This window comes from Ochotona curzoniae, unplaced genomic scaffold, assembly GCF_017591425.1.
Source record: "Ochotona curzoniae isolate NIBS_2020 unplaced genomic scaffold, NIBS_Ocur_1.0 contig_3622, whole genome shotgun sequence".
NCBI classification, from domain to species: Eukaryota; Metazoa; Chordata; class Mammalia; order Lagomorpha; family Ochotonidae; genus Ochotona; species Ochotona curzoniae.
The window spans coordinates 21,803,324-21,829,604 of NW_024465926.1; the positions used below are offsets into that span (position 1 = coordinate 21,803,324).

At 44.2% G+C, this 26,281-nt stretch overlaps 1 protein-coding gene across 1 annotated transcript; it reads left to right on the forward strand.

The window, feature by feature from the left end:
* The first annotated feature begins 415 nt into the window (after positions 1-415).
* On the forward strand, positions 416-23,261 carry LOC121157751 (liver carboxylesterase 1). The gene is made up of 14 exons (XM_040982123.1): positions 416-537; positions 2,768-2,972; positions 4,681-4,825; positions 7,195-7,328; positions 9,141-9,294; positions 10,206-10,310; positions 10,936-11,040; positions 13,233-13,271; positions 15,572-15,712; positions 17,259-17,342; positions 17,616-17,763; positions 21,592-21,723; positions 22,516-22,588; positions 22,885-23,261. Exons 1-14 carry the CDS (start codon positions 486-488, stop codon positions 23,063-23,065), a joined length of 1,698 nt encoding a protein of 565 aa, XP_040838057.1. The 5' UTR covers positions 416-485; the 3' UTR covers positions 23,066-23,261.
* The last annotated feature ends 3,020 nt before the right edge of the window (positions 23,262-26,281 follow it).

Below are 26,281 nucleotides of genomic sequence, written 5' to 3' on the forward strand. Positions count from 1 at the left end.
TGGGTGGAATTTAAGATCACTCCCAAACTCAAGACCTAGAACCCTATGAAATTGAAACTCCGAGGAGCCAAGAGCACCCCTCAAGCCTTATGTCATTCAGCTTGTTCTGAGGAGACCAGGCCCAAGCTTCTCTATGCTTGTGTCTGTCTTTAAGCAATTCATGATGCACCAACAAGAAAGTCCCACAAAGGAGAAAATCTTATGTAACGAGAGTTGTTCCACCAGTATTTGGCTGTCTGTAATCTGAGAATTTGTTCTGAACTGTAAAGATAAAAGACAATGGGTGTGGCTTAAAGGCCACTACCAAACCAGATGGTGCTGCCTGCAAGGGGAAGAGCTTCTCAGGCACCTCGATTATGCAACCTGAGTTGAGGGGGGTGGAGGCTGGGGCGGGGCTCTGCCTCTGGAGCTGGACAGGCACAACACAGAGGAACAGCATCAGAAGTAGCAGAGCTCCAGACCTCCGACAAGGCTGTCCTTCAACCATGTGGCTCTGTGCATTGGCCTTGGCCTCTCTCACCACATGCGTGGCTTGGGGTGAGTCTTTCTGAAGGACAACTATTGAGGGATACATTTGGAATCTTGCCCTGGTGAGAGATGGGTGGAGAAGCAGAGAAGGCCTTGCTCCGTGAGGTCTCAGGCTGCAGCAGTGGCACGCTCTGCTCTCAGACTTGTAGCAACGGAGCCCTGCTGGCTCTGGCTATTCTGCACACAGGTGCATGGCAGGATTAACTCTCCAAGCCCATAACTGCAGGAATGTGATGAGCTGAATGCAAGCTCCACTCATGAGGAATTGAGAGATTTCTGTTTATTTTCCTCTTTGAGTCAGATATGGCCCAGGACATCAAGCCTGAAGACAGATGGTATGGGTGTGAGTCCAGTTCAGCACTTCCTGAGCCTTGGTTATCCCATTCCTAAAACAGGAATGATAGCTGTGCCTATCTCAAATGGCTGTATATAGGAAAGTTCCTGGCTAGGAGAAGTGTGGAGAGACTGGATGAAGGGGCTGATTTACAAGGAGGTGATTTAAAAGGGGTGGTAATTAGAAAACTCCAGGTATGGCGAGGTTAACGATTCAGGAGCCAACCGCTGTGAAAAGGAGCATTTGTGTTTCCCAGTTGTCCTGAGAGGAGGTACATCAGCATGGTGGGATCAGGGCTATCGGGGAGGATCCGGGTCAATTAAGGTGGGGAGAGGGCGGTGAGTGTAAGTGAATTGGGTGATTGTGGAAGGTAGAGGTAATGCCAGGTCAGCCAGCATGGATCATTTCAGGGAACTCTGAGGCAGCAGATCCACCCCTACAGCTTGTGGCTGTCCATGGGGAGTTTAGGGAAGGGAGGAAGGATAGCAGCTTGGAGTGTTAAAGCCTGTTGGGGTATGGACCCTGGATTGGATGGTCTCTCAGTTTGTCAAAAGTTGGCAAGGTCAAAACATCAAATAGAAAATGAAAACATTGTTAAAGCAGGGTAGCAGTGAGGTCTTCACCCTGTCCACATGCCCTGCTGCAGATGGACAAATAGGCTCAGAGCAGAAAATAAACCTGGCCCAGGCCACTTGTAATACTATGCCCTGGTCTAACTGGTTCCTGAACCCTGGGCCAGTGTTTGGACCCTCAGTGCCCTGTCAACCCAGGCTCTGTCAGTGTTTTATCTGCCTTCAGACAAGGTGATACTGAGAGGCCTGAGCCTGAGTGTAGGGGCAGAGCCAGGAAGACCCAAATGTGGAGAGGAACTTTCCTTTCTTACTGGCTAGGCCCCAGTAGTGCCTCCACACTCCCATTTAAGAAATGCAAACCAGCTGTTTTCATCTCTATAAAATGGCTGAGAATGCATGCATAGCAGAACCAGTGCGCTTCCCACATGCCTACTAATGTCACCCACTTGTTTGTCTCTTTTTCACACTTGGCAACTTTGCACTGTTTCTTGCAACTCTACTGAAAGTGGTCACTGATCCAGCTCTGGCACATTGATTTACATACATCCCAGGCAGTTTATCTCTGCCTTATTTGTGATAAGCAGTGACTCCAAGCAAAGAAAGAAGACCATATATGTCCATGGTAGGGGATTGGCCATTAATAACATGAGATAGGGATATTGCTCAGAATTTTTCCTGTTGCCTCTCTCCTAATAAAAACCAAGTTTCAGCTTGACATACAAAAATCTTCTCATTCCAGGCTTCCTTCCCATGAACCTCATCCTTTCCCCGGGGCATACCTTGAGTTGGCTGTCCCCACATCTCTGGACCTTCTCCTCCTGATACTGTATATCTCTCCTTCCATATCCCATTACACCAGCCTTCCTCTACCACAATCCCAGATCCTCCACTAGGCCACACTGCTAGGGAGGCACACCCTCTCCTCTTCCTATAGCAGTCTGCTGGTGCCACTCCTGGGACAGCAGTACTTTCTTCCTGGCATTGGGGTCAGTACTCCCTACAGTGTTGAGCATACTGCTCATCAAGTCTGCAGTTCAGTGCCCGAGAATCAGTGGGTAAAAGTCTCCAGAGGCCAAGAGGGAAACCAAACATCATATTAACCCCCAGAAGTTCTACTTCCTGCTTTTGCTTTTGTATAACTGCCTTACTTGTGCAGCTAAATTTGTTCCTTCAAGTAGCCCTATGGTTCTGGAGGACAGCTCCCTGGATCCCACTATGACATAAGCAGAAGCAGAGGCCTTGAGGGCTTAGGTAACTAATCAAGGTCGCTTGTCCACTTATGGAGTGCAGGTCAAACTTTCCCCCTCTAATAGATTCTCACTTCTCTCCAAAGGGCACCCATCTGCAGGACCTGTGGTGGATACCAAACAGGGCAAGGTCCTGGGAAAGTTCGTCAGCTTGGAAGGAGTGGCACAGCCTGTGGCTGTCTTCCTGGGAATCCCCTTTGCCAAGCCCCCGCTGGGATCCCTGAGGTTTGCTCCGCCAGAGCCTGCAGAGCCATGGAGCTACGTGAAGAACACCACCTCCTACCCTCACATGTAAGCCACACATGGGGCCAGCGTCCACCTCTTTCAGTGGGGGACTTTGGGGTTATTCTGGAAGGGGTTAAGGTAACCTTTTGAGTAGTCTGTACATTTTCCTAGGATTCCCCCAGGATAGAACCTTGAAAACATTCCATGATGTTCACCCATTCTAAAGTCTTTTCATTAGCACTCTTTAACATTTTTTGAGCATTTGGTTAAGGACTGTCACATTGGCTCTGTTTCCCTTTTTTGTGGTCTCAGTTTGGTTTGGTCTGGATATTACACCCTTAGATGCCAGTAAGGGAACCTTAAGTCATCTTTGGGATTCAGCCTCTTGACACGGCTATGTCCTCTGGCTTCTGAGGTCTCCATCAGCTCAGCTGCATCTCAGGATAGCTCTGCCTGCCTTACGATCACCCTGAAATCTGGGATTGGTGTTGTTCATGTACTTGAACATGCAAAGCTCTCACAGCATGACTCTTCCTGGATAAGCAACCTCAGAGATGTTTTATAAACTCTTTGTAACTCAGTTTTCTCAATGATAAAATGGAAATAGTTATAGACCCTCAGTCATGAGACCGATCTGAGGCTCAGGTGAATTTTCTCACAGAGAGCTCTTTTAAATGAGTGACCAGCTCACTGGAGAGCCTCCACGCACCTAGAAGTGCTAACCTAGATCAGATCTCAGGGCAATTGGTTCTCATCAGAACAATCACCAGCGCTTTCCTGCAATGATAGGGCATTAGCTTGTCAGGCCTACAACCCTTAAAATGCCACTCTCCTCCCTCAGACATGGAGATGCCAGCTCAGAGCAGGAAAGGGACCCACCCACCATCACCCTGCCAGACAGTGGCAGGGGTAGTAGTGAGGCACAATTGTTTTACAAAGATTTCAACCCTGATCTGCCATTTTAGGGGCTTCTTATGGGTTACAGACGTTTTCCAGGCATTGGAACACACTTGTATGTTGAAGAAACATGGTCATTGAATTCGTGACTATTTTGAACTCTACTGAAACATGTAAAACTCACTCATCAAGAGAGAAAGTTTATCCTGGCTCATGGCTCAAGAGTCAAAAACTTGAGTGGCTCATGGGTTGGGTATTTGGTGAGGGTGTTCTAGCTGGTAGAGTCCCAAGATGACACAGAGTGACACATGGCAAAGGGGAGCACCTTTTTCTCTCCCTGCTAAAAAAGCAACCAGGATTTCCACATGCAGGCCCCACCCTGACAACCTAACCCCTTCTAATCCTTTCCCAAAGGTGTTACCCTCAGACACCACAATCAGATGAAGCTTCTAACCTCTTAGTATCTCTCACATAAGACTGGCAGACCAGGTCTTCAATGTGGGAGCCTGGCAGAGGGCAGAGATGTATCTTGGGAGTGCAGGGAATGTCACCTCCCAGGGGCAGGGGTCAGCCCATGGACCACCTCCTTTTCTTGACTCAAGGAATGCCACAGACGATGGCTCAGGGAAGGGAGGAGGTGCCGAGGCCTCCTCACTCTATGTGGTGTCAGAGACCTGAGTGGCCCCAGGATCCCAACCACCCACTTCAACAGATTTCCACCTGTTCTAGTGCCTGCAGTCACAAACAACAGCTCTTTCGACTGCTATCAACTCCCCTCCCAGCACCCCTGCCCCGCCCCACCCACCGCAGGGCCTGGCCACAGGTGACTCTTGTTTCCATCTGGCTGGACTTCAGGGTTTTTCCTTTGCCTCCCCAGGTGCTCCCAGGATCCTCTGGGAGGGAGTTCGCTCTCAGAGCTCTTCACCAACAGGAAGGAGAACATCCCTCTCACGTTCTCTGAAGATTGCCTTTACCTGAATATTTACACCCCTGCCGACCTGACGAAGAGAAGCAAGCTGCCTGTGAGTACAGGAACCACCTGGTTGAGGCTGGAGAGCAGTGGAAAATGGCTTGAAGTGAGGGCACTGTGGACCAGGAGCTCCTTTTGGCACAAGTTTTAACCCCAGATTCCCGCAGCTCAGTTTTACCTAGTGATCCAGAGCCAGCTGGGGGAGTTTGTAATACACCTGCCTAGCAGAGTGAATTCCTTTAACTCTCTCCTGCTAACATAAAGGCAAGGATGCTAACTGTGTGTTGCTTTATTACCAATCTGATATCCAGGCCTGCTAAGACAATGTTTCCAATAAAGACAGAGTTGGAAGAAATATCAAAGGAAAGCCAACAACTCAACTGTTCCATTACAAATAGGGAAGTTGAGGCCCAGGCAGGGAGAGGGAGCTCACTCAGGAGGGTTGTCAGGTCAAGAGATCTTGTAATCTTCAAATCAGGGATCTCTAACACAAGCAAAGGAAGGCAGTGTGTATGTGCACATCCCACCTCCCCACACACACACACCAAGATCCACCTGTGACAGAGATGTGGGGGCAGAGCCTCATCAATTATCTGGCATTTATTATAGTGCATTTTCTGCCCCTTCCCCCCAAACCCAGCAGTCTTGGCAGAAGCTGATGAGTCAGTGAGTCAGCATTTCCTGAATGAACAAAGGCCAACATGGAGCAGGTCGTGTTACACCGTAGAGACAGGGGTGAGGATAAGGTCTTTGGGACAGGAGGTGTTCCCAGGATAGAAGAGGGAGGGGTGTCAGCACCCAGTCGGTCTCACAGAAGCATGCCCTGCTAGCTGGCCAGAATGAGGAGAAAGTGTGTGACATTGGAATTTGAAGATGTTCCAGGGAAAAAGAGGTTAAGTTTCACTCATCTGCTCATGGCCTTGTTAATTCACTCATTTGCTTATTCACTATTTCATTCTGCTATTATGTACTCAGTGCCCTCTTAAGCATGGATGACCTTACCGGTTAGTGGAGAAGGAGAAGCAGCCCCTTCACCCCACAGGCCCTGCCTCCAAGGACCTTGCCCCCTTGGCTATACCAACAAACAGCTCATTGTTGCCGACCAGCCCTGGCACAGCCTTCACTCAGGATGACTGGGATTCAGTCCTTCTGGGGTGGCAGGCAGGGGTCAGGGCTGTCAGAAAAGGGGGCTCTGGGAACCTGGAGACAAAAGAACCTCTAGCTAAGGGCACTGGCTCCAGAACTGTGGGGTCTGGATTTAACTCTGGCCTCTGCCTCGGACTGACTGAGAGCTGAACCATTTCTTAGCGTCTGTAACAAAGCTTTTCCTTCCTCAGCATGGGGATCATTGCCTAGGAGTGTTTGAGGATGACCATCAGGTTTAGCTGAATCGAGGCTGAGGACATGAAGCAGGGACTGATGATACAACAGTTAGAGTTGAAGGGAGATGCTCACGCCTGCTCTAACAGCCAGCTGACTTGCTGTGGACATGAGCAGTGAGTGGGCATGTGCTACAGGCAGCCAGGAACTCAACATACGGATTTAGAAGCCAGACAAACTTGTCTGAGTTCTAGTTTAACTACCTGGTAACTACAGTACATGGACCGGTAAAGTGCCACAGTTTTTCTATTTGTCAAATGGGGCGATATCAATACCTAGTTCATGGATGAGCTATCTTAAAGTTTTTGAAGAAATACTTGGTGCATAATTTACGCTATCAGATTTTTTAAAAATTATTACGGCATTGTTCCTTTAGCTATTCACATCTCCCCTGTTATTTGGTCCTTAATATTTTTAAAATCTGAAGTCTGTGGTTCAATTAAGGGTTATTTATCTCCTCTTAACCTTACTTCTTAGCAAGTCCTGGTACACTGCTTCTCAGAAAACATTAGTCAAATGATTGAAGAACTCTTTTAGGAGGTGGAATTGGGGCTGGCATGGAAGCATGTGAGGATGGAATCTGGGAGTTCATAGACTTGGAGGGATACCATCTATGTGTACCTTCAGATAATCATTCATGCACTGTGAAGTTTACTTCACTTCAGAAATTTTAAACAAAGTGAACCTGATTTTCGATGTGTCCAATGTGTAGGTTGAGCCGGGTGGATGGTAGGAATGGTGGGAAGAACACACATTCTCGACCTTTTCTATTCCCACAATAGCGTTTTTATATTTATTTGAGGATCCTTGGAGTGGGGGCACTTAGAGCTGAGCATAACAGCTGGTGTCACCATGGTACATAGAGTGGGGCTGTCACTTTGGCACCATGTGGAAGAGTTAGGCAGTAGAGAGACTGCCGTTTGCAACATTGCTGGGCTGTGATGGACTTTGGTCAATGTCTGTCTGAGTCATGCTCATGATCAAACTAGAGAAGTGTTGAGGTCATTCAACAACTTGTCTGTTTGCCTCCTCCCTGGGCAGGTCATGGTGTGGATCCATGGAGGTGGTCTAATGATAGGTGGAGCATCGACCTATGATGGCCTGGCTCTTTCTGCCCATGAAAATGTGGTGGTGGTGACTATTCAGTACCGTTTGGGTATCTGGGGATTCTTCAGGTAAGATACAGAATTCTTCTTACTTCAAAGTCTGCACAGTGACCACACCTACCATGAGGTTGCAAGGATCTAGCTCTGGCCATGTTAGCAAGGGGACCTTTGCTAAATTCCTTAGTACAAAATCCAAACTCCTTCATATCTATTCACACCTATCCTCCCTCCCTAGGAAGCACTTGTGTTACCTGCTTTCAAGTGAACAATACTTTCTAGAAGAGTGTTGGGGACCACTCATTTCAATCCTAGGATCTGGATGTGCATAGGTCAAGGCTGGAGCCTGGTCTGCATACCTCCATGGGGACAGAAAGTTATTTTCCCTAGAGACTCAGTTACTATTTGCCTTTTCTTGAATATGACTGACCCAGAACACCTGTCCCAATGACTGGTATATGTTCTAAGGTGGGGATTTCTGCTCACCAAGGAGAAGGCTAAGGAGCTAGAAGAGGGTTCAGGTTTACCTGAGGGCTTTCCCAGCCCAATCATGTCCCAGAAAACCCAAGCTGACTATACTTTTTTAGTATGCTTTGGACCCAACGTGTTTTAGATTTCAGATTTGGAGACATTTGTATATAGATAATGAGATAGGTGCAAACCTGTTTCTAAGTAGAAAATTTGTTTTTATTTTACATACAACTTACATAATTCTATACAAGGTTTTTTTGGTGCACTTGTGTTTCAGTAGGAACCTGTCGTGCGAGTATAGTTGTAGAATCTTTCTATATGACAATGATTCAACTTTCAAAGGGTTTTCAATTTTATGGTCAGCTCCACATTCTGTGCAGCCGTGACTGGTGTCTCTGCTCCCAGGGAGTGAAGCCGCTGTAACTGCCATGTCCAATGCCTTCTCATGGTCTTAAGCCATGCAGGCTCCCTGCCAGTCATGTCACCAGGCTCTAAAGCCTCTCACTTTTCTCTGGGGCCTCTTGCATGGATGCTCCCTCTTCTGTGCTTTCTTAATAAACCAGCTGTGGCAGCCTGCTTTCTTCTCACAACCACATCTGTTCAGCCTACAAACCCTTTTGATTCCACCTTTCAAATACATTCAGATTTCAATCTCTTATAATTTTTTTGTTGCCTCATATTCTGAACCCTGTATCTCTAGTCTGGATATTGTTATAACAACACACATTTACAACCTTGCTACTTTTATCCTGTGGCTATCCACCTAGTAGCCAGAGGAATCATTGAAGGCATACAAAGAGTCAGGTCATACCTCTGCAGTGAGTTCCCATGTCACCTACAATGAAATCCAAGTCCTTCCCAAGGTCCATACCAGATTGCATCGGCTGCTTACACACTTCTGTTCACAATGCCCCCAGGCCCTTTCTTCTTTTTGTTCTTCTGACTACAGGTCCTTTCTTGGGAAATTTGCTTGTCTATTGTCAAGTTCTACTGCCTCGGACACCTTCCTCAGTCAGTCACATGACATGAAGCACCACTCACCCAGACTTTTCATTTGTCTAGCTTTATATGTTCTTTAAGTACTTTTGCTACTTGTCATTATACTCTGAATTCATCTGTGTTCTGTAGTATGAGCTCAGGGTACTGCAAGATTTTGATTGTGTTGTTCTTAAATGCACTGCAGCTTAAAGCATGGCTGGGCACATGGCGGATGCTCAGGTCATAGCTGTCAGGTAAAGACATGGAAGGCTTAACCTGGAGCTAGGCTATAGCAATGGAATGCAGATGAAGGCACCTGTGTTGGGGATGTGGAAGGTAGCCCTATTCTGGAAGCCTGACTCAAGTCCCCAGGCCACTCTGGTCCTGAGAGTCCTGCCATGACATCCCCACTCCACCCTGCTCTCTTATTCACAGCACAGGAGATGAGCACGGCCGAGGCAACTGGGGTCACTTGGACCAGGTAGCTGCACTACGCTGGGTGCAGGACAACATTGCCAACTTTGGAGGGAACCCCGACTCTGTAACCATCTTTGGAGAGTCAGCAGGAGGTCAAAGTGTCTCTATTCTTGTAAGTTTCCCCTGCCCCTGGGTATGATGGCTACTAATAGGATGTCTTGGAGACAGACCAACCAAGCCTTGGGTATCCTATTCCCTGCACAACTTTATAAGGTAGCAAGTTAAAGATCCTAGTGTCCTTGGTCCGCAGGAAGCTCAAGACTCACTTTCCTGTCCCGAGACCATCAGAATCCCTGCAGCAGCGATGCTTCTCCTCTTCCCTTCTCTACCTTGCCTCCCTTGGTTGAGTTCTGTCTCTCCATCCTAATCATTTTAATGTGAGGACTTTCCTCACTTCTGTCAGGGAAGTAAGGCTGAGTATAAAGTACATATAGACAGAGGTGAGGCTCCAGCTGGATGGAGTGTCATTGCTTTATTTGAAGACAGAGCTACAAAACAAAGGAATGTGAGCAACAAGAGCAGGCCAGAGCTTCCTCCAAAGGGGTATGAGGGCTTCTGTGTCCCAGAGGGAGCGAAGCAGTCTGTGTGGCTGAGGAAGGAGGCTGGTGGGGGGTAGGTAAGGAAGGTAGTACAGAGAGGGAGGGCACAGGGGACATGGAGCATGTACCATGTGTAGGTGACATTTTGCTGGTGTGGGCAATAGGGCTGGGAAGGCACTGAGGGAAGCTAAAGGTGATGCCTCACAGACAGGAGGGCAGCCCTGTCACTGGTCTTCATGCATGTATTGTTTTCAGAGTTACATTTGCCAATGAAAATATTTTCATATTTTTAAATTACTTAACAAACAAAAGTACTAATCCTCTCAAAGAAAGATTTCTTTTTCTTTGAGATTTTCTTCTGACCCCTCCCTACAGTGTCTTCAGGAGAATGGTCCAGGGCAGAGGAGGAAGTCTTAAAAAGCTCATATGTCACTGACTCTCTCCCTGTGACCATGGCTTCTCCTCTTCTTCATCCCTTTTCTAGGTGGTATCTCCCCTGGCCAAGAACCTCTTCCACCGTGCAATTTCTGAGAGTGGTGTGGCCCTCATTTCTTGTCTTTTCAAGAAGGACATCAAACCTGTGGCTGAGGTAGGTCTCACCCTGGATAGTTCCCACACCCTTTGCCCTGCTCTGCTCAATCCTGTGGGGCTCAGGTGTGAAGCAGCTTCTGTACTTTTTTAAGTGCCTTTGTGGCATTGTGCTACCCAGGCTGCTGCATATCTACACATGTAGTGTGAGTGTGTGATAGGTACACAGCCTAATCCACCACACAAGACAGGTGCAACTACTAGCACTCCCATCTAGAATGATGACACTAAGACTCTAGAAATTGAGTGGCATCCCCAAGGTCAAATAGCTAGTAAGAGGAGGAGGCAAAAGTTGAATCCAGACGGTGCTTTCTGTGATACAGAGCTCGTCATTTCACTCCACATTGCTTCTGTTGAGACACGAGTTTTTAGACCATTATACCCATTTTTACAGAGATCAGATAATAGAAGCATGGAGATTGTGCAATTAGCTCCCATTGCAATCCAAATAATAAAAGCAGCAGCAGCTTCCTCTGAGACCCGGAGTCCACACCTCCAGGTCTGGAGTGTTTCCAGCTACTCCCTATACCCTTCAGAAGTTGATGTGGCCTAGAACAGCTGTCTCCATATGGATAGAGGAGAGGAACAATGCTCTTGATCTTTGCTTGTGTCTTTGATCTTTACAGAAAATTGCTATTGCAGCTGGGTGTAAAACGACCAGCTCAGCTGTCATGGTTCACTGCCTGCGCCAGAAGACAGAGGAAGAACTCATGGAGGTGACACTGAAAATGGTAGGCCTACCTGTTCAAGTATCCCCAGACTTACACAGACTGGGGTTCAAGTTTCATCCTTTTGGCTATTCTTTTTATATTTGACAAGGGGGAAATCCTGGAACAGTTCATCACCTCACAGGAGCAGCGTCAGCCTCCACATCTGAAAGGGAACTTTAATTTTCCTCTTTACTATTAAATATGTCAAATATTAAGAGAAGTCCACAAATGACATGATGAATAAGTACATTCCAACCACACAGAGTTATAAAAGCAATATTTTGCCATTCCTGCTTTCCCATGTATTTTACAGAAAATTTGTGTTCTGTATTCCATAAGTAACCACATTCCTGTCTTTGAGAAAGGGCAATGTTAAGCACAGATAGTTTCAGAAGAGTGTCACCATTTGTCTTGGCTGATTTGGAAGCTATCAAAATTATAACCCTTTAGTAACTCCATATTATAAGTTTTCAGAGATTCTACCTCCAGTGTTATTCTAAGATAACAATGTATCCATACATTCTTTCATCTGTTATCTCTCTGTTCATCATCACTCAAATATCCACTAATTCATTTAATCTACCAATATAACTTAGTGTAATATTAGTCAAGTCTTCTCATCTATTCATTTTCAACTGATTCATAATCCATGCATCATTAAGTTCCCTTCTATCTTAACTCTGTCATTAGTTTTTCCAAAATTAATTATCTGCTCATCACCAATTGCTGATTATCATCATCAGTGATCCTTCGATCATCCATCTTCTAGCTACCCATTCAATTCACCCAGACTGCATGTATTGTACAACTCAGTCCGTTCATCCATGCTAACTGGGATATCAGAGGTGGTGACGGTTAGATATACTACTGTTCACAAAGAACTATCTAAAAAGAAACACCAAAATGCCCTAGGATTTGAACTGTGGAAGCACAAGCTGGGAACACACTCAAGCTAGCAAGCAGCAATGTTTCGCAGGCAAGATTACACCTGAGGGTTGATGGATGGTGCTGTCAGTCTGTCGCCACAGAAGCACAATAAGACACACCCAAAGAACACAACATCCTGTGACAGCAATGGTGTGACTGTGAGCTGAGGAACAGTAGGAGACCTTGGTCTCTGTGAGCAGACCCCAAGCACTTGTCCCCAGGCAAGGCCTCTAGCACAGATCTCTTCCACAGCTTATATTCAACTTAGCTCTTGAGTTCTGGCTCATTGGGCTCCAAAAGGTTGATCAGGGTGTTCAAAGAATTAACAGGTGAATGCTTGCCTCTGCTTGGAAAGAGTGGCTGTCATCCTTTCTCTGTCTCTGTCTCTCTCTCTCTCTCTCTCTCTCTCTCTCACACACACACACACACACACAATGGAAATGCTCTTACTTGTCACTTCTTCATATGCTGTCCACTACAGTATATAAAGGAAGTAACATTACATCACTACAGTTTTGCTGAATACATACCATGGAGGAAAATGGAATAGGATGAGTTTCAGTCAAGTTTATGATTCAAGGTTTTCAAATGTGTAAGAAAATTAATCTCATGCTTCATTGAACAGGAAGGAAACTGTGCTATAACAATCTTGAGGCAACTGGAAAGTCCAGTAGTATAAGATTTTAGGTTTGGCTGGATCCAGATGCTTCCAGAATGTTATTGAGAATAACTTCTCTGTCTTGGTGTGCACTCGTGTGTGTTGACTCCCCAAGAATATCTGTATCCTGGAGAGGTTACATCTGGCACTGCTTAGAAGTATCTACTCTGCTTGTCAGTAATTCTAGCAGAAGCTCTGAGGTTTAGGTGACAGAGTTGTGTTCCTATCTTTGAAAAGGTGATTTCTGCATCCCAGACATAGAGTACCTCTCTGTGATGTAGATATTGATCTTACCAGGTCAGAGTGGGAAGAGGAAGTTCCCTAGAGGACAAACAGGACATTGTTGCCAGGGAACAAGCAAAGAATGAATGCAAGGAGGCACGCACTAGCAGATGTCCTTCCAGAGCCTGACACTGGAGCTGGTCCCAGGGCCTGTGCTTTCCTTATTGATGCCCATGTTTCACCCAGCTCAGGCCTCAGTGCCAAGCACAGCATGCATCCTGCCCACTTCCTCTCAGCTGGACAGGGAGGCCCTGGGAGGGAGTACCTGATAGCTCAGTGTCCCGTTCACAAGATCAGCTTTTCCCAGGAAGCCTCTTCACCACATCCTCTGTGTTTGTCTTCACAGAAATTCTTCGTTCTTGATTTAGTTGGTGACCCCCGAGAGGTAAGAAATTTTTGGTTTCTTTACTTCATATTTTGAGCCGCAGGGTCTTCAAACTCTGATGAACTATGAATGGCACATTCTCCTTTGCGGAATCAGTCATGCCTTGTGTCCATATTGCTGAGGTCCAGAGAGGGACAGGGACTTGCCAGCATCACGCAGCTGGAGTAGTGGGAGGTCCCTGCCCTGCACCAGTTCATTAACTAACAGACCACCTCTAGTCTAGGCTGCTGGTGAGCAGGGTTGGAGTCAGGGCAGGGAAGGAAGTGCTGCTGAGATTGGCTGAGGAACAGGCTGTGAGGTGTGAGACAAAAGAAATAGGGACACACTAGTTCCTCACCCCAAGCCTATGCTTGTGACCTCCTTGGGACAGCCCCTGCAAGCCAGGAGTGGATAGCAGCATGACTGTGGTTCTCACTGTTGCTGAGGTCACTGCTGCCTCACTGATGTCACCTTCTCAACCCTCATTGTCTCTTTCTGGCCTTCCACCGTCTTCTCCCACATTTTCCTGTCCCCAACTGAATGCCTAACTTGCTCTCTTAATACAGGCATATGCTTTAAAGCTGACAATGCTTGCTTCTTGAAAAGGACAACACAAATGTCCTTGTCCCCTCTTTGAGTTAATTCTTTCACCCATGTCTGAGTACATACCGTGCAGAAAAAACACCCCACCCTTAGACCCTAGTCAGGCCCTGCCCTGTGTTACTCTTCCAGGCCCAGGACACTTTGATCAGCACTGCATGGTGACACTCCTGTCCCTTGGCTCCTGCTATTCCTACTGTTTGGGCAGTCCCACCCCCTTATTCACCTGTCAGTTCCTGCCCCTCCCCAGGGCCCAGCACGTACAGGAAGCACGTGCCGCTCCTGGGCTGCATTGTGTCTTCTTTCCAGATGAGTGGTTCTCTTGTTGACTCCCACAGGTGCCCTTTCTGACCTGACTGCCTGTGTAAGGTAATAGTCACTGCACACAGATTCTGTTCTCCACTGTCTGCCTGTTAGATTGGGGTTTGCATGTGTGCTAGTCTTGTCACCAAAGTATTTCTCTTTCATGGGGAAGCAAGCATATACTGGAGCACTTACTATGTGTAGAGCTCAGTGCCTGCTGGCAGAACAGCCTTTGTCACTGAGAGCTCCTGTTTAAATGCAGACAGATAGGTACAGTCAACACTCATTCGTGTTGGACTCTGCAAAGTCACTCACTCATGAAAATGTACTTGCAATTCCCAAATTCACACTGTGACACTGTGGTGGCCACTTAGAGACATGAATGGAATGGTCTCAAGTTTGTCACACATGATGTGTATATTTCCTTCTTGGCAAAAGTGGTATACCATGTTCTCGTCTCATCTTCACTAACAAGAAGTGTCTGTCACATGGTCATTTCGTGTCACAGTTTTGCATCTTGAGTGCATGTTCAGTAATTTTGCTGTATAAAGTGACCCCCCAGGGCCATGCCCAAGTATTGTCAGGGTTTCTGAACACAAGAAGGCCATGCTATGCCTCACAAAGAAATGCTGTGTTCACGCGCTAGTCATCCTGCCTGGGCAATGAGCTCAGTGCTAATGAATCAACTACTCGGTCCATTCAAAACAGAAAGAGGGAATTTGCTTATCTGAAGGTTAGACCCTTCTGGAAAGTGTGTGATGAAGTTGCAGAAAGGATGGAAAAACAGCTAACATGTGGACTTAGGAGATGATAAATATATATATATATATATATGAAAGAGTGGACAGCATTATTGTGAAACTGGAAGTCAGAGACATTTACAATTTCTTTTGTGACCAGGGTCAGGAAAATGTTATTTCCTTCCCAAGTTGTACTATAAATAAAAGCTACATTGACTTATTTCAATTAGACCTGTGTTACATAGAATGTCGTTCAGCAAGAGCCCACACATTAAAAGAAGATTGGCAAAATGTGACTGGAGACACATAGCAACCTAACCCTGTATTTGTCCTTGGGGTGACAGCTTAGCTTACCTGTTTTGTAATTCAGCATTCACTGTAACTTCACAGAATATGACATAATCAAAACTGACACTAGAGAAAAAGATAGACCTGTATAGTCTTCACATGTATTCCTTGGAGTAAACATCTGCTGCCCACCATGCCTTACTGTGAGCCACGGGTTGAAGTTCTTCCCTCTGCTGTTATAGTTTCCTTTGTTGTGATTCTGAGCTGCTGCTGTCCTCACCCAGGTCCGTGCTGGTTCTTTGTGCAGGTCTCAATCTCAGAAAGAGGGAGTGAAGTGGATGTTACCTGGGGAGGGGAATCCCAACCGTTGTGTTGCTCTCTCTTCCCCAGAGCTACCTCTTCATGACCACTGTGGTGGATGGAGTGCTGCTGCCCAAGTCACCTGAAGAGATTCTGGCAGAAAAGAAACACAACATGGTGCCCTACATGGTGGGGATCAACCAACAGGAGTTTGGCTGGATTATCCCAATGGTGAGAATGTGCAAGCCACTTGAATCCTTGCACCTGCTGACCCTCCCTCTTCTGGTTGCAGGAGCTTTTTCCTTCTCAGACCCCACACTTGAGTCTAGAGCAGTAGCCTCCGACTGTAGGAGTTGATATTTCCATTGAAGCATTCTCTGGAGTGACTCAACTACCCCTTAGATTTCTCAGCCCTAGCAACGTCTCCTCCTAACACTTGGGTGGTCTTCTAGTTAAAGAGCACTGAAAGAGCAGGTCTGGGATGGCCTGTGACGAGAGTAACCATGCACATGGAAAAAACTGTGGGCACACAGAATGAAGAAGGAGTTTGGGAATGGCAAGAATTTGGTTTGGGACCCAAGGCCTTCTCACGTGGACTATTGTTCATTTGTTCCAATAGATCTGCACTAAGACTCTTATTCATTTCGTTGGAATGATCCAGAAAAGATTTTGCTTCGTGAATTAAGCTTAGTTCTTAAATGTAAAGAACAACTTTTTTTTTCCACTGAAGATAAAGAAAGATAGATACTAGCTAAGGCACTGGACACGTTGGCTTGATTAATATGAACTCAAGTATGGAAAATATGTTAGCAATACCTGCATGAAATTTCTGGAACAAACAGATGAACATGTTTAAAGGATGGAGTGTGCTGGAGAAGGAAGAGTAGAGTGTTGGAAGGAGGGGACATAGTCTCTGTCACTGGACCGCCTGGATTTGTGAATCCATGCCTACCTCCAAAAGAAATGGTTCTCCTATAGGGATGACAGGAAGCAGTGGTGTAAGTTAGAGTAAGGTCTCTGCTCAAGTTAAGCCTTCACTTTCCACCAAGAGGGGAATATCATCAAGCCTTATCTCCTGTTTTCATTTTGATAAATTAAAAAAAAAAAGTGCTATCCTAACCTTCAGGCCATAGGTACCTTTACATCTCAAAGAGCAGAAAAGATGTATTGTTGCACAGTTTTTCAAGGAACTGCTCTGAGAGCTTTAAGAGCATCTCTGCACATCACCACTAGATTTTTTTTTTCCTGCGGTAAAAAGTAAATTCATCCGTCAACACTCACATTTCCAGGCAGCCACCTGCTAGGAAGCTAAGTTCGCCATAGCACCCTGGTTCTTTCTTACCAGAAGCTTTGCTGCAGGTGGGTGAAGGGTCTGAGTGTAGAACTTTGAGTAGAATCATCGTGTCCTGAGTTTTGTAATCCTCACTTCAGAATTTCATAGGTTATTCCAAAGCACCAAGGTGCAAAGGCAGGATTTTGGCTTTCTCCATCATCTGAGGCGGGTGCAGATGTTTCTGTATTCCTACACTGGCCTGACCTAAACCTTCCTTCATGGTCAGAGGTCTGCCATAGCTTCAGCTAAGCTTTTTTCTTAAAGCTATTTTTTGGATAGTTTAAATTTCTGAATATATAAGTCCACTTGGGTCATTGTTTTTATCCAAATCATCAAATATACATATCCATAATGAACAAAGCAAAAGGGCCTTCAGTCTGTATTGGTTTGATTGTTTTTCTAGTTAATTCTTGGTGATTTACAAATATTTAACTTATGTTTTAGCAAATGCTGGGCTATCCACTCTCAGATGACAAACTGGACCAGAAGACAGCCACAGAACTCTTGTGGAAGTCCTACCCCATTGTTGTAAGTGTTCAGCGGAATCAAGCGATTGGTTGAAGCTTGCAAAGCAATGGGGGGCGGGGAGATTTCCCCAAGTCCTAGCCATATTAAATGACATCTGGAACCTGGGGCTCTGCCCCCATATTTCTGCTTTTCCCACTTCAGCACACCTGTCGGGGTGGAAGGGAGTATTGCACTGGTTTCAGGAAGTTCACCGCTGACCCAAAACTTCCTCACTGACTGGGGCTGCCTGCTCACTCACCAGAGCATGGTAGTGACATTCTTGATCCGTTTCAGGGTGTCGCTAAGGAGCTGACTCCAGTGGCCACTGAGAAGTATTTAGGAGGGACAAATGACCTTGCCAAAAAGAAATATTTGTTCCTGGATATGCTTGCAGATCTGATCTTTGGTGTCCCAGCAGTGACTACTGCTCGTTACCACAGAGGTGAGTCCCAGAGGTCGGGTGAGAGGAGACAACAACTCCATCCTGCTAGTGCCCATTGCCCTTACCTCGGACACAGACACAAGTGAAAACTGTTGAGAATCAGGTCTCAAAAGCTGATGCCGTTTGGCCTGGAGGGGTGAGATGTTCCACATGGTTTTCTCTCAATAGCAGACTGAGTGAGGAGTTTGTGTGTAAGGGAGGTAATCAGGAGATGATTCCAGAGAACATAATGAAGGAGATAAAATTATGACACAGAAAACAGCTGGAAGTCAGCCAGGGACACACGGTTGGACAAGCATCCACTTGCTCCTTGCTCCTGGGGAGGCTTGGGGAATTAACTGAAACATCTCAGGACTCTCCATCTGGATGACAAGGGGACTGGCATACTGATTCACCAGCTTTCACATGCCATCGGTTGGAGACTGCTCCAAAGGACTGTTAATTCCATAGTGCTTTAACTCACTGCACATGAGCAGACCAGTGTCCAGGGACTGGACGGGCCCCTCAACAAAGAGCTCCAGGGACTGGACTGTTCCGGGTTTTATCAACTCTCGATATTTCATATATGTCTCTTTTTTATAAGAAGAACTTTCTGAATATAAATTAATATATTAACATTGCACAAAAATGTGTAAAAACGGATTTTAAAAATAAACTCTCCTTTTTTATGTCTATCGCCTTTTTGGTACCAAGGACATCTCTGAACATAAAACTAATAGGTTGTAATTGTAGAATGTTATGAAAACATGGAACTCCTCATAGAAGAAACACCGTGTCACTGATAATTCTTTCATCTGGAGGTTTCAGCTATATTTTTTCCTTTATTTTCTTCTAATGTTTTGTTTTCTTTTTGGAAGTCACTTTAAATGATATATATATGAAGTGTGAGTTTATTTTTTCCAACTTTTATTTAGTATTTGGTACAATGACAAAAAAGTTGATGGAGAGATAGAAAATTTCCATTTGCTTTTTCGTTCCCTAAATGCCTGCAATGACCAGGATCGAGCCAGGCTGAAGCCAGAAGCCAGGATCTCAATTTAGGTCACCCATATGGGTGCCAGGTACCCAAGTATTCAAGGTACCATCTCTTTTCTCCCTAGCCACATTATAGTGGAAAGCTGGACAAAAAACAAGGGCAGCACTCAATCCCAGGCCCCTCGGTTGGAGTACAGGTGCCCCAAGCACTGACTCCAGTTACTACACCACAATGTCTACCCCAATATGATGTTTTGATTCACAGATCCATAGAGTAAATCAAGATAATTAATATATTCATCCCCTCATAAATCAACTATTCCTTTCTCATGTGACAATTCAGAAATCTTTCTTATTGATATTTTGGAATATGCAACACTATAGGGAAATGGACTTAAAAGGTATAAGTTTATTTTGGTATAAAACATTTTTAAGTCTAGACTATTTTTGTAATATGAACTTCTGTAAACTTTTTTGAAGATCACCTGTGCATTTTGTGTGTTATAGTCAGTCTGTGGTGCAATAGAACAACTGAACAAATAACTAAAACTTGATGGTATTGGCCAACTTCTCCCCAGCCTCCCACTTCCTCCTTCCCCAGTTTCTAATAGCAACGATTGCATCTCTGCTGCTATAGGGTCACCTTTTTCAGATTACAAATGTAACTGAGATCATATAATGTTTGTCATTCAATTGGCTTGTTTCATTAATCACAGTATCTTCTAGATTCATTCATGTTGTCACAATTGACAACATTTCATCCTTTTGTGGTTGAGTAATATTTATATGATATGACATACATCTGACACATATGGTAGAAATATCTATCTGGTATTTGAATCCTCTTGAGTTTTATGCATTAAGATTTCAGTTTTCAGTGTTGAGATCTTTTCCCTTCTTGATTAGATTTACCCATGGGATTTTAATAGCTACTGTAAGTGAACTAGCTTCTTGATTAATAGCTCAGAAAGTTGCTAGATTGTTGTATGTTGATTTTATATCCTGCAAACATACTGAATTAATTTATTGACATAACAGTTTTAGTAGCACTTGGGGTCATCTGTGAACAAGAATTGAACCTCCTCCTTTCCAGTTTGGGAGTCCTTGGTTTCTTTCTTACTCTGGCAGCTTCTGGTGCTCTTTTGAATGAAAGTGCTGAGAGGACACTTTCTTGGCATGTTTCAGAATCAGAGAAAAAAAAGTTTTTTATTCTCATTTTCTTAAAATGTGTTTTTAAAGAGTCATTGCGAGCCTGAGTCAAAATTTTACCTAAAAACTCTTGGTCAATGATTCAGAATTGTCTTCCAGTTTTTGAGAGTATGGATTTTCTAACTTTCTTTTTCACTTGGGACACTGAGATTAAAATGTAAAAACAATGCTGCCACTGTCATGCCTTCCTCCTTAGAATTATAATGAAATTGATAATTTGTACCACTTCAATTATTTTACCACTTTAATTATTTCACTTAATTTGCACCATTACAATTATTAGCTCTCTTTCTCTCTCTCTCTTTCTGAGTTCTATATGGTTACTATTCATGTCTATGCTTTTCTATCCTTTGAAGACTCATGTTGTATTGTACATATTTAATACATCTCAATGCCTTTAGGCAAAAAGTTCAAGAAGTATGTTTTGGGGGTAGCATGATTCACTGATTCTCAAAGGAGTCTTCCTCCATGGTTAGGTTCTGAGTTCACTTATAAAATGATTGATTGGCAGGGACATGTTCCACCTTTTAGCAATTTCTGCTTGACCTTGAAGTTACTTTAACAGGTGGATTAGCAAGCCATAGAAGGGTTTTTGTTCTAAATGACACTGCTTGCTAAATCAAGGGTGCAGCAGTGCAGGCTGAGGGTGTGTTCAAATAAATCATTATACACCCTTGTTCTCAGAGTGGCAAAATTACGAGTGTCTTTTTCTTCAACTAAAATGTTGTTAAATTTCTCCACTAGCATGACTCGAGATTGACCTTTCCCTCTTCACATCATATTTCTGTGTGCATTGGAATATGTGGAGCACTGAGCTGCAAAACAAGGGGCTCCATGAGTTAGCCCTGAAAAAAACGGAATGGCACCTTCAATGACCCATTTGGTGGGAATACTGAGGTCTTCCTGGGCTTTGGTGGTAGAGCTTTGGCTGTGAGGAAGGAAGACAAGAGGCGAGGAAAGCGAGCTTGAAAGGCTCACTGTCCTTGGCCCACTTCTCTCTTCTGCCATTATGCTGATAACCTTCATACCATAGCCATAGGCCAAAGAGCAAGAATAAAGAAGTGTACAGTGGCAGAAGTATGAAATGCTGAATATTGTAGTTTCTTGAGAGGCAAGAGACACTTTTTCTCTTTACTATGTTTGTTTTAAGTATCCTACCATTTAGACAAAGAAGTTGTACTGCTGCTCTCAGAAAGGATGAGAGAAACAGTGGAAATGTTCAAAACTAGGAAGAATAGAAAAGCCCAATCAGGTCGTTGAACACTTGTCTGTAATCAATGACATACACCCAACATGAGATGGAAATATATTTCTGGCATATGATTGTATCAGGAAACAAACCGACTCGGTATCTTTGCCATGTAATGTTATCTTAAACATATTGACTCATTTATTTATTCAGCTTTTATCAAACTCAAACACAGTTGGACTTCATCTGGAAATGCAGCCCTAAGCAAGGATAATCTCTTCCTGAAACTGTTTCTCACTGGTCTTGCTAACCAGGGGTTTCCGTAGAATATACCTTGATGTAATTGTATTCTGCAGATTACCAGAGAATATCTGCAGGGCCAGAGATCTGAATATCAATTAGGGATGCATAAAATATTTAAAACAATGAACTGTTCATGAATCTATATCTTTCAGATGCTGGTGCTCCCACCTATATGTATGAGTATCGATATCGCCCAAGCAGCGCATCAGACTTGAGACCCAAGACGGTGATAGGTGACCATGGAGATGAGATCTTCTCCGTTTTTGGGGCCCCATTTTTGAAAGGTAATGGCTCTTGACTGGCTCTGAACTTCAGATAGCAGGGTTAACTTACAATGGCCAGTCTCCAATATTTTGCCTACTCTAAACTGCATGAAATAGACTGTGTAACCATGTTCCCTCAGAGAGTCACTCAGAGTCTTAGCCCTCAACATGAATATGACAGGTGATTGGTCTTTGAAGGATCCTGCTCTAGGATGCCAATGCCATCACTTGGTTTCTCAATCCTAGGAACATATTAGAATATGAATCAGGATAAGGTTAGCATATATGTCTCTGTTTATCTAACATAGACATTTTAAATGTATTTAATGATATAGTATGTAAAAGAAAAAATTCTCACAATGGTCTTCAATATCTGAAGTCTCAGCAGTTACGTGTGACCATCTCATAGCTGTTTATGATGCATCTGCCTCTCCCTGTTAGGTGACTCCTTAGCGTAGTTGCAGCTCTATTTCTCAGAGTTGAAGCAAACTTAGGTGTATGTAGGTTTGGGAGAAAATGCCCAAGATAGAGCAGCTTGGGGAGGTGCCCTTGGTTTGTGATGCTATGCCAATTAAGGGGCACTAAAGACAAGGACAGCTAGTTGGAACATTAGCTGCATGCTTACTGCTGAGTCCTAGCTCATCCAGTCTCAAACACAAATGTATGCCAGTTAACCAAGTTCTAATGAAAATATAGGTGTTGACTTAAATGTGTGAGGTAAGGGAAAAGGTACTGTGTTTCAAATAAGTAGTGCTAATGTTTCTAGCCATGGGTCACATTTTGGGTAACCAAGGATCTTCCTCTTCCCCACAGGGGGTGCTTCAGAAGAGGAGATCCAACTCAGCAAGATGGCGATGAAGTACTGGACCAACTTTGCTAGGAACGGGTAAGACGCTGGCGAATTAGCAAAGGTGGAACAGACTTAGTAGGGGGTAGAATGTGTTTATTGGGAAAGGAAAGGTTGTAATGCTTGAATGATGAAACTCTGTGCCCTGTTGCCAGAGCATTCTGACAATGAGAGCTCTGTGACAGGGACAGGCTGCCCCAAAAGATGCAAAGTTCCTTTTAGCAGGTGCTATCTGAGCCTCTCAGTGGAGGGAACTTGGGTGTCCCTGTAAATCTGTGAAACGTCTGGGACCACACATCAGCTTTGGAGACATTTCTGTTTGATTCTGTTTCCAGGAACCCCAATGGGAAGGGGCTTCCTCACTGGCCAGAATACGACCACAAGGAAGGATACCTGCAGATTGGAGCCTCTACCCAGGCAGCACAGAAGCTGAAACATGAGGAAGTGGCTTTCTGGAATGAGCTCTGGGCCAGAGAAGCAGCAAAGTCACCTGGTTCAGAGCACACTGAACTGTGAATGGAAAGCCCAATCAGCCTTGGCACCTGGAGATTTCAACCTAGGAGTATTACAAAAGAAATATTTGTAGACCAAAGAGGCATCTTATTGTAGAAGCCAAAGAACCATCTAATGGGGATGGTCAGAGGTCATGGTGGGGTAGGGGGTACTTTTGTATTTGTGGTGTCAGTTTGGGGAATAAAGGTTCTTTGGGAGACCAAATCAATGTCTATATCTTGGGCTAAAGATTGATCCAAACCTATTCAGACTAGAGAGGAATAGAGAAAAAAAATCAGTTTAACCCTCTTTCCTTGAGTATCACTTGAAAATGGTTACCTGAAATCTAAGGGAACATAGGCATTTTGGAGGAGAGGCAGATGTGCCTCTTGGATCACCTTTCTGCTCTGTGGGGAAATCAGCACAGCATGAATTTGAGCAGAATGACTCAGAGCCAGGTGTGAGGTAGTAGAAGAACATGAACTCCCTGGAAACCACAAAGGTATCATGGCAATTCATACAGTCTTCTCTATGAATATTTACTAGGTGCTCACAAGAAAGGTTGGAAACAGGTAGTGAGATCAGAGGAAGCTTGACTCGGGGATGTAGATACGATGCTACTCAGCTTCTATGCTCCAGCTACCAAAGTCCTTTGAACATGCGAGAAAGAGCAGTAGATGTTTCCCACAGGGTACTACTGACAGAAGACTAAAACTCTGTGCCTTAGGCTGTGGGATAACACACTCTCCTGGATCAAGATGAGCATGAGCAGCACAAGACTAGGGAATATTAAGCCTCTATGGGTTTGAGGATTGACAGGATGAGTCATTCCCAAATGCCATAATTAAGTCAGAAATTACCCAGTACCACGTTCCAGACTCATTCCACATACCAGACTCATACCACTGGGAGAGGATGAAAGTGTGAAGAGCATCTCTGAGTGGCAGGTGCACAGGACATACCTGTAGCTGAGGGTGTAATAAGACATTAAAAATATACTTCCAGAGCAAGTGTTGTAACATAACTTGGAAAGCCACAATACCAGCATCCTGTGTGGGTATCAGCTTGTGTCTGGCTGCACTTTAAGTGTTTGGTCTAGTTTGACTTTTTTGTTGTTGATGAGAAATAGTGGTCTATTTACATTCTGTCCCATGCACATATCCAGTTTCCTCAGCACCATTTATTAAAGAGAATGTCATGTCTCCAATGCGTCTTCTAACGATCACAATCAAAACTCAGTTGGCAGGGGCCTAGTGTTTTGGTGCTGTGGATCATGCTGCTGCTTGAGCTGTTATTATCCCACAGTGGGTCTATTTTTGAATCATAGATGCTGTGTTTCTGATCCAGCATCGGTGGAATGTATGGATGCTACTGTTCTCTCTCAAAAAAAGAAGCAAACCAATTAGTTCTCATCGATCTTTCGTATTCTTAGTCTTAACTGTATCTATTTATTCTCTGATCTTTATATCTTCATCTTGCTAAGTTTTGCCATTGTCCCTTAGTATTTTATTTACTTTCATTTTAATCTTTATAATTATTTATTGGGACTTACACTGTGGCATAGTAGGCTAGGTATCTACCTTTAGTGCTGGCAACCCACTTGAGCACCTGTTTGTGTCCTGGCTGCACTACTTCCAATCCAGCTGCCTGTTTACAGCCTGGAAAAACAACAAAGGGTGGTTCAAGTCCTTGGGACCCTACACCTACATGGGAAACCCAAAACAAGCTCCTGGCTTCAGATCTGCTCAGCTCCAGCCGAGGCAGCCATCTGGGAAGCGAGCCAGTAGATAGATTTTATCTCTCTGATTCTCTCGGTGGTTCTGCTTTTCAAATAAGAATAAACAATTAAAAGGATTAAAAATATTTTTAGAAATAAGGTAAGCAAATATATTTGTTCTTTATAATTTACTTATATAAGATGAGCAGATTTCATGTACTTCACAGTACAGATTTAGGAGAAAAGTCATAACTTCCCAGTCATCATCCTCCCTCCTTATTTTTTTTTTTTAATTTTAAGAATAACGTGTATTCAGTTCCCTCACCAGTCAGGCTTACCCCTCCATTTGGTAAAGAATTCAGCACATAGCAAGTAGACACAAAAACACTGTTCCTCAAGAGTACATGCTAAGACAATAGTCAAATCTCAAACTGCCCAGTTTGTTCATATAGGTTTTTTTTTTTTACTCTATTTTAGGTACCACAGATCAGAGAAACGTTTTTTTGTTTTTGTGTTTTTTTTTTTTTTGGAACTGGCTTATTTCACTAAACACAATGAATGGTTTCTAGTTGCATCCATTCTGTTGAAAAATTTTCTTTATCCGGCCATCCACGATGGACATCCAGGTTGATTCCATGTATTAACTACTGTGAACTGGGCTGCAATAAATATGGGCACAGTAACTCATCAATTTTACTTATTTTGGTTCTGGTTTGTCCTTGCTTTCTGTTTCTTTGAGTTGGACCATTAGGTTGCTAATTTGAATTTTGTTGTTGTTGTTGTTGTAGGCGTTTATTGCTAGAAACTTCCCTCTGTGAACTATTTATACTGTCGCCCTTAGGTTTGGGCATTTTGTTTTTCCATTCTTACTTCTTTTAATATTTATTTCCCTTTTAATTTCTTCATCAACCAGTTAATATTTTAGGAGCATGTTGATTCGTCATTGTATATATGTGCTACTTCCACAGTTTGCTTTGTTGGCTTCTTATGATGTTGTAATCCAGTGAGCAAAGACAGCTGATGTGATTTCGGTTTTTACAATTGGTTGACAAGTGCTTTGTGTCTCCTGGAGAATGCTCCATGCCCTGGTAAGCAGAATGTGTATTCTGCACTTGCTGGGTGAGCAGCCCTGTAAGGTGAGCAGCTTTGAAAGTGGCAGTTAGTTCCATCTGCTCCAGAGGGTGCTCCCCAACTCTGGTACGTCTTGGTTTGTTTTCTTTAGAGATGATCTTGCAACTGACCAGTTGGATGTGGGAGTCCCTGTCTCTTTGCTCTGTTGATGTGTAGCTCTCCATTTAGAACTAATAATGTATATATTTGAGTGATCAGATTCTGGGTGTCTGTCTGTTTACAGCTGTTGTACTCTCTAGCTGAATCGACCTCTTACCCATAGCTAATGACCTTCTTTGTCTGTTTTCCTAAGTTTTTAATTAAAGCTAGGTCTATTTGGCGTGAACTGAGTGCGGATGTGTGTGTTGGGCATGGGGTGTTGCATTCTGGGTGGACTCAATAATGTGGTCTCT

What these genes read in the sequence shown, in the direction of transcription:
- LOC121157751 (XM_040982123.1), top strand. Translation starts at nt 486, where the DNA reads ATGTGGCTCTGTGCATTGGCCTTGGCCTCTCTCACCACATGCGTGGCT. An exon ending in TTGGCTGGATTATCCCAATG is followed by an intron (nt 15,713 to 17,258) that starts GTGAGAATGTGC and finishes CTTATGTTTTAG; the next exon opens with CAAATGCTGGGCTATCCACT. An exon ending in TGGGGCCCCATTTTTGAAAG is followed by an intron (nt 21,724 to 22,515) that starts GTAATGGCTCTT and finishes TCTTCCCCACAG; the next exon opens with GGGGTGCTTCAGAAGAGGAG.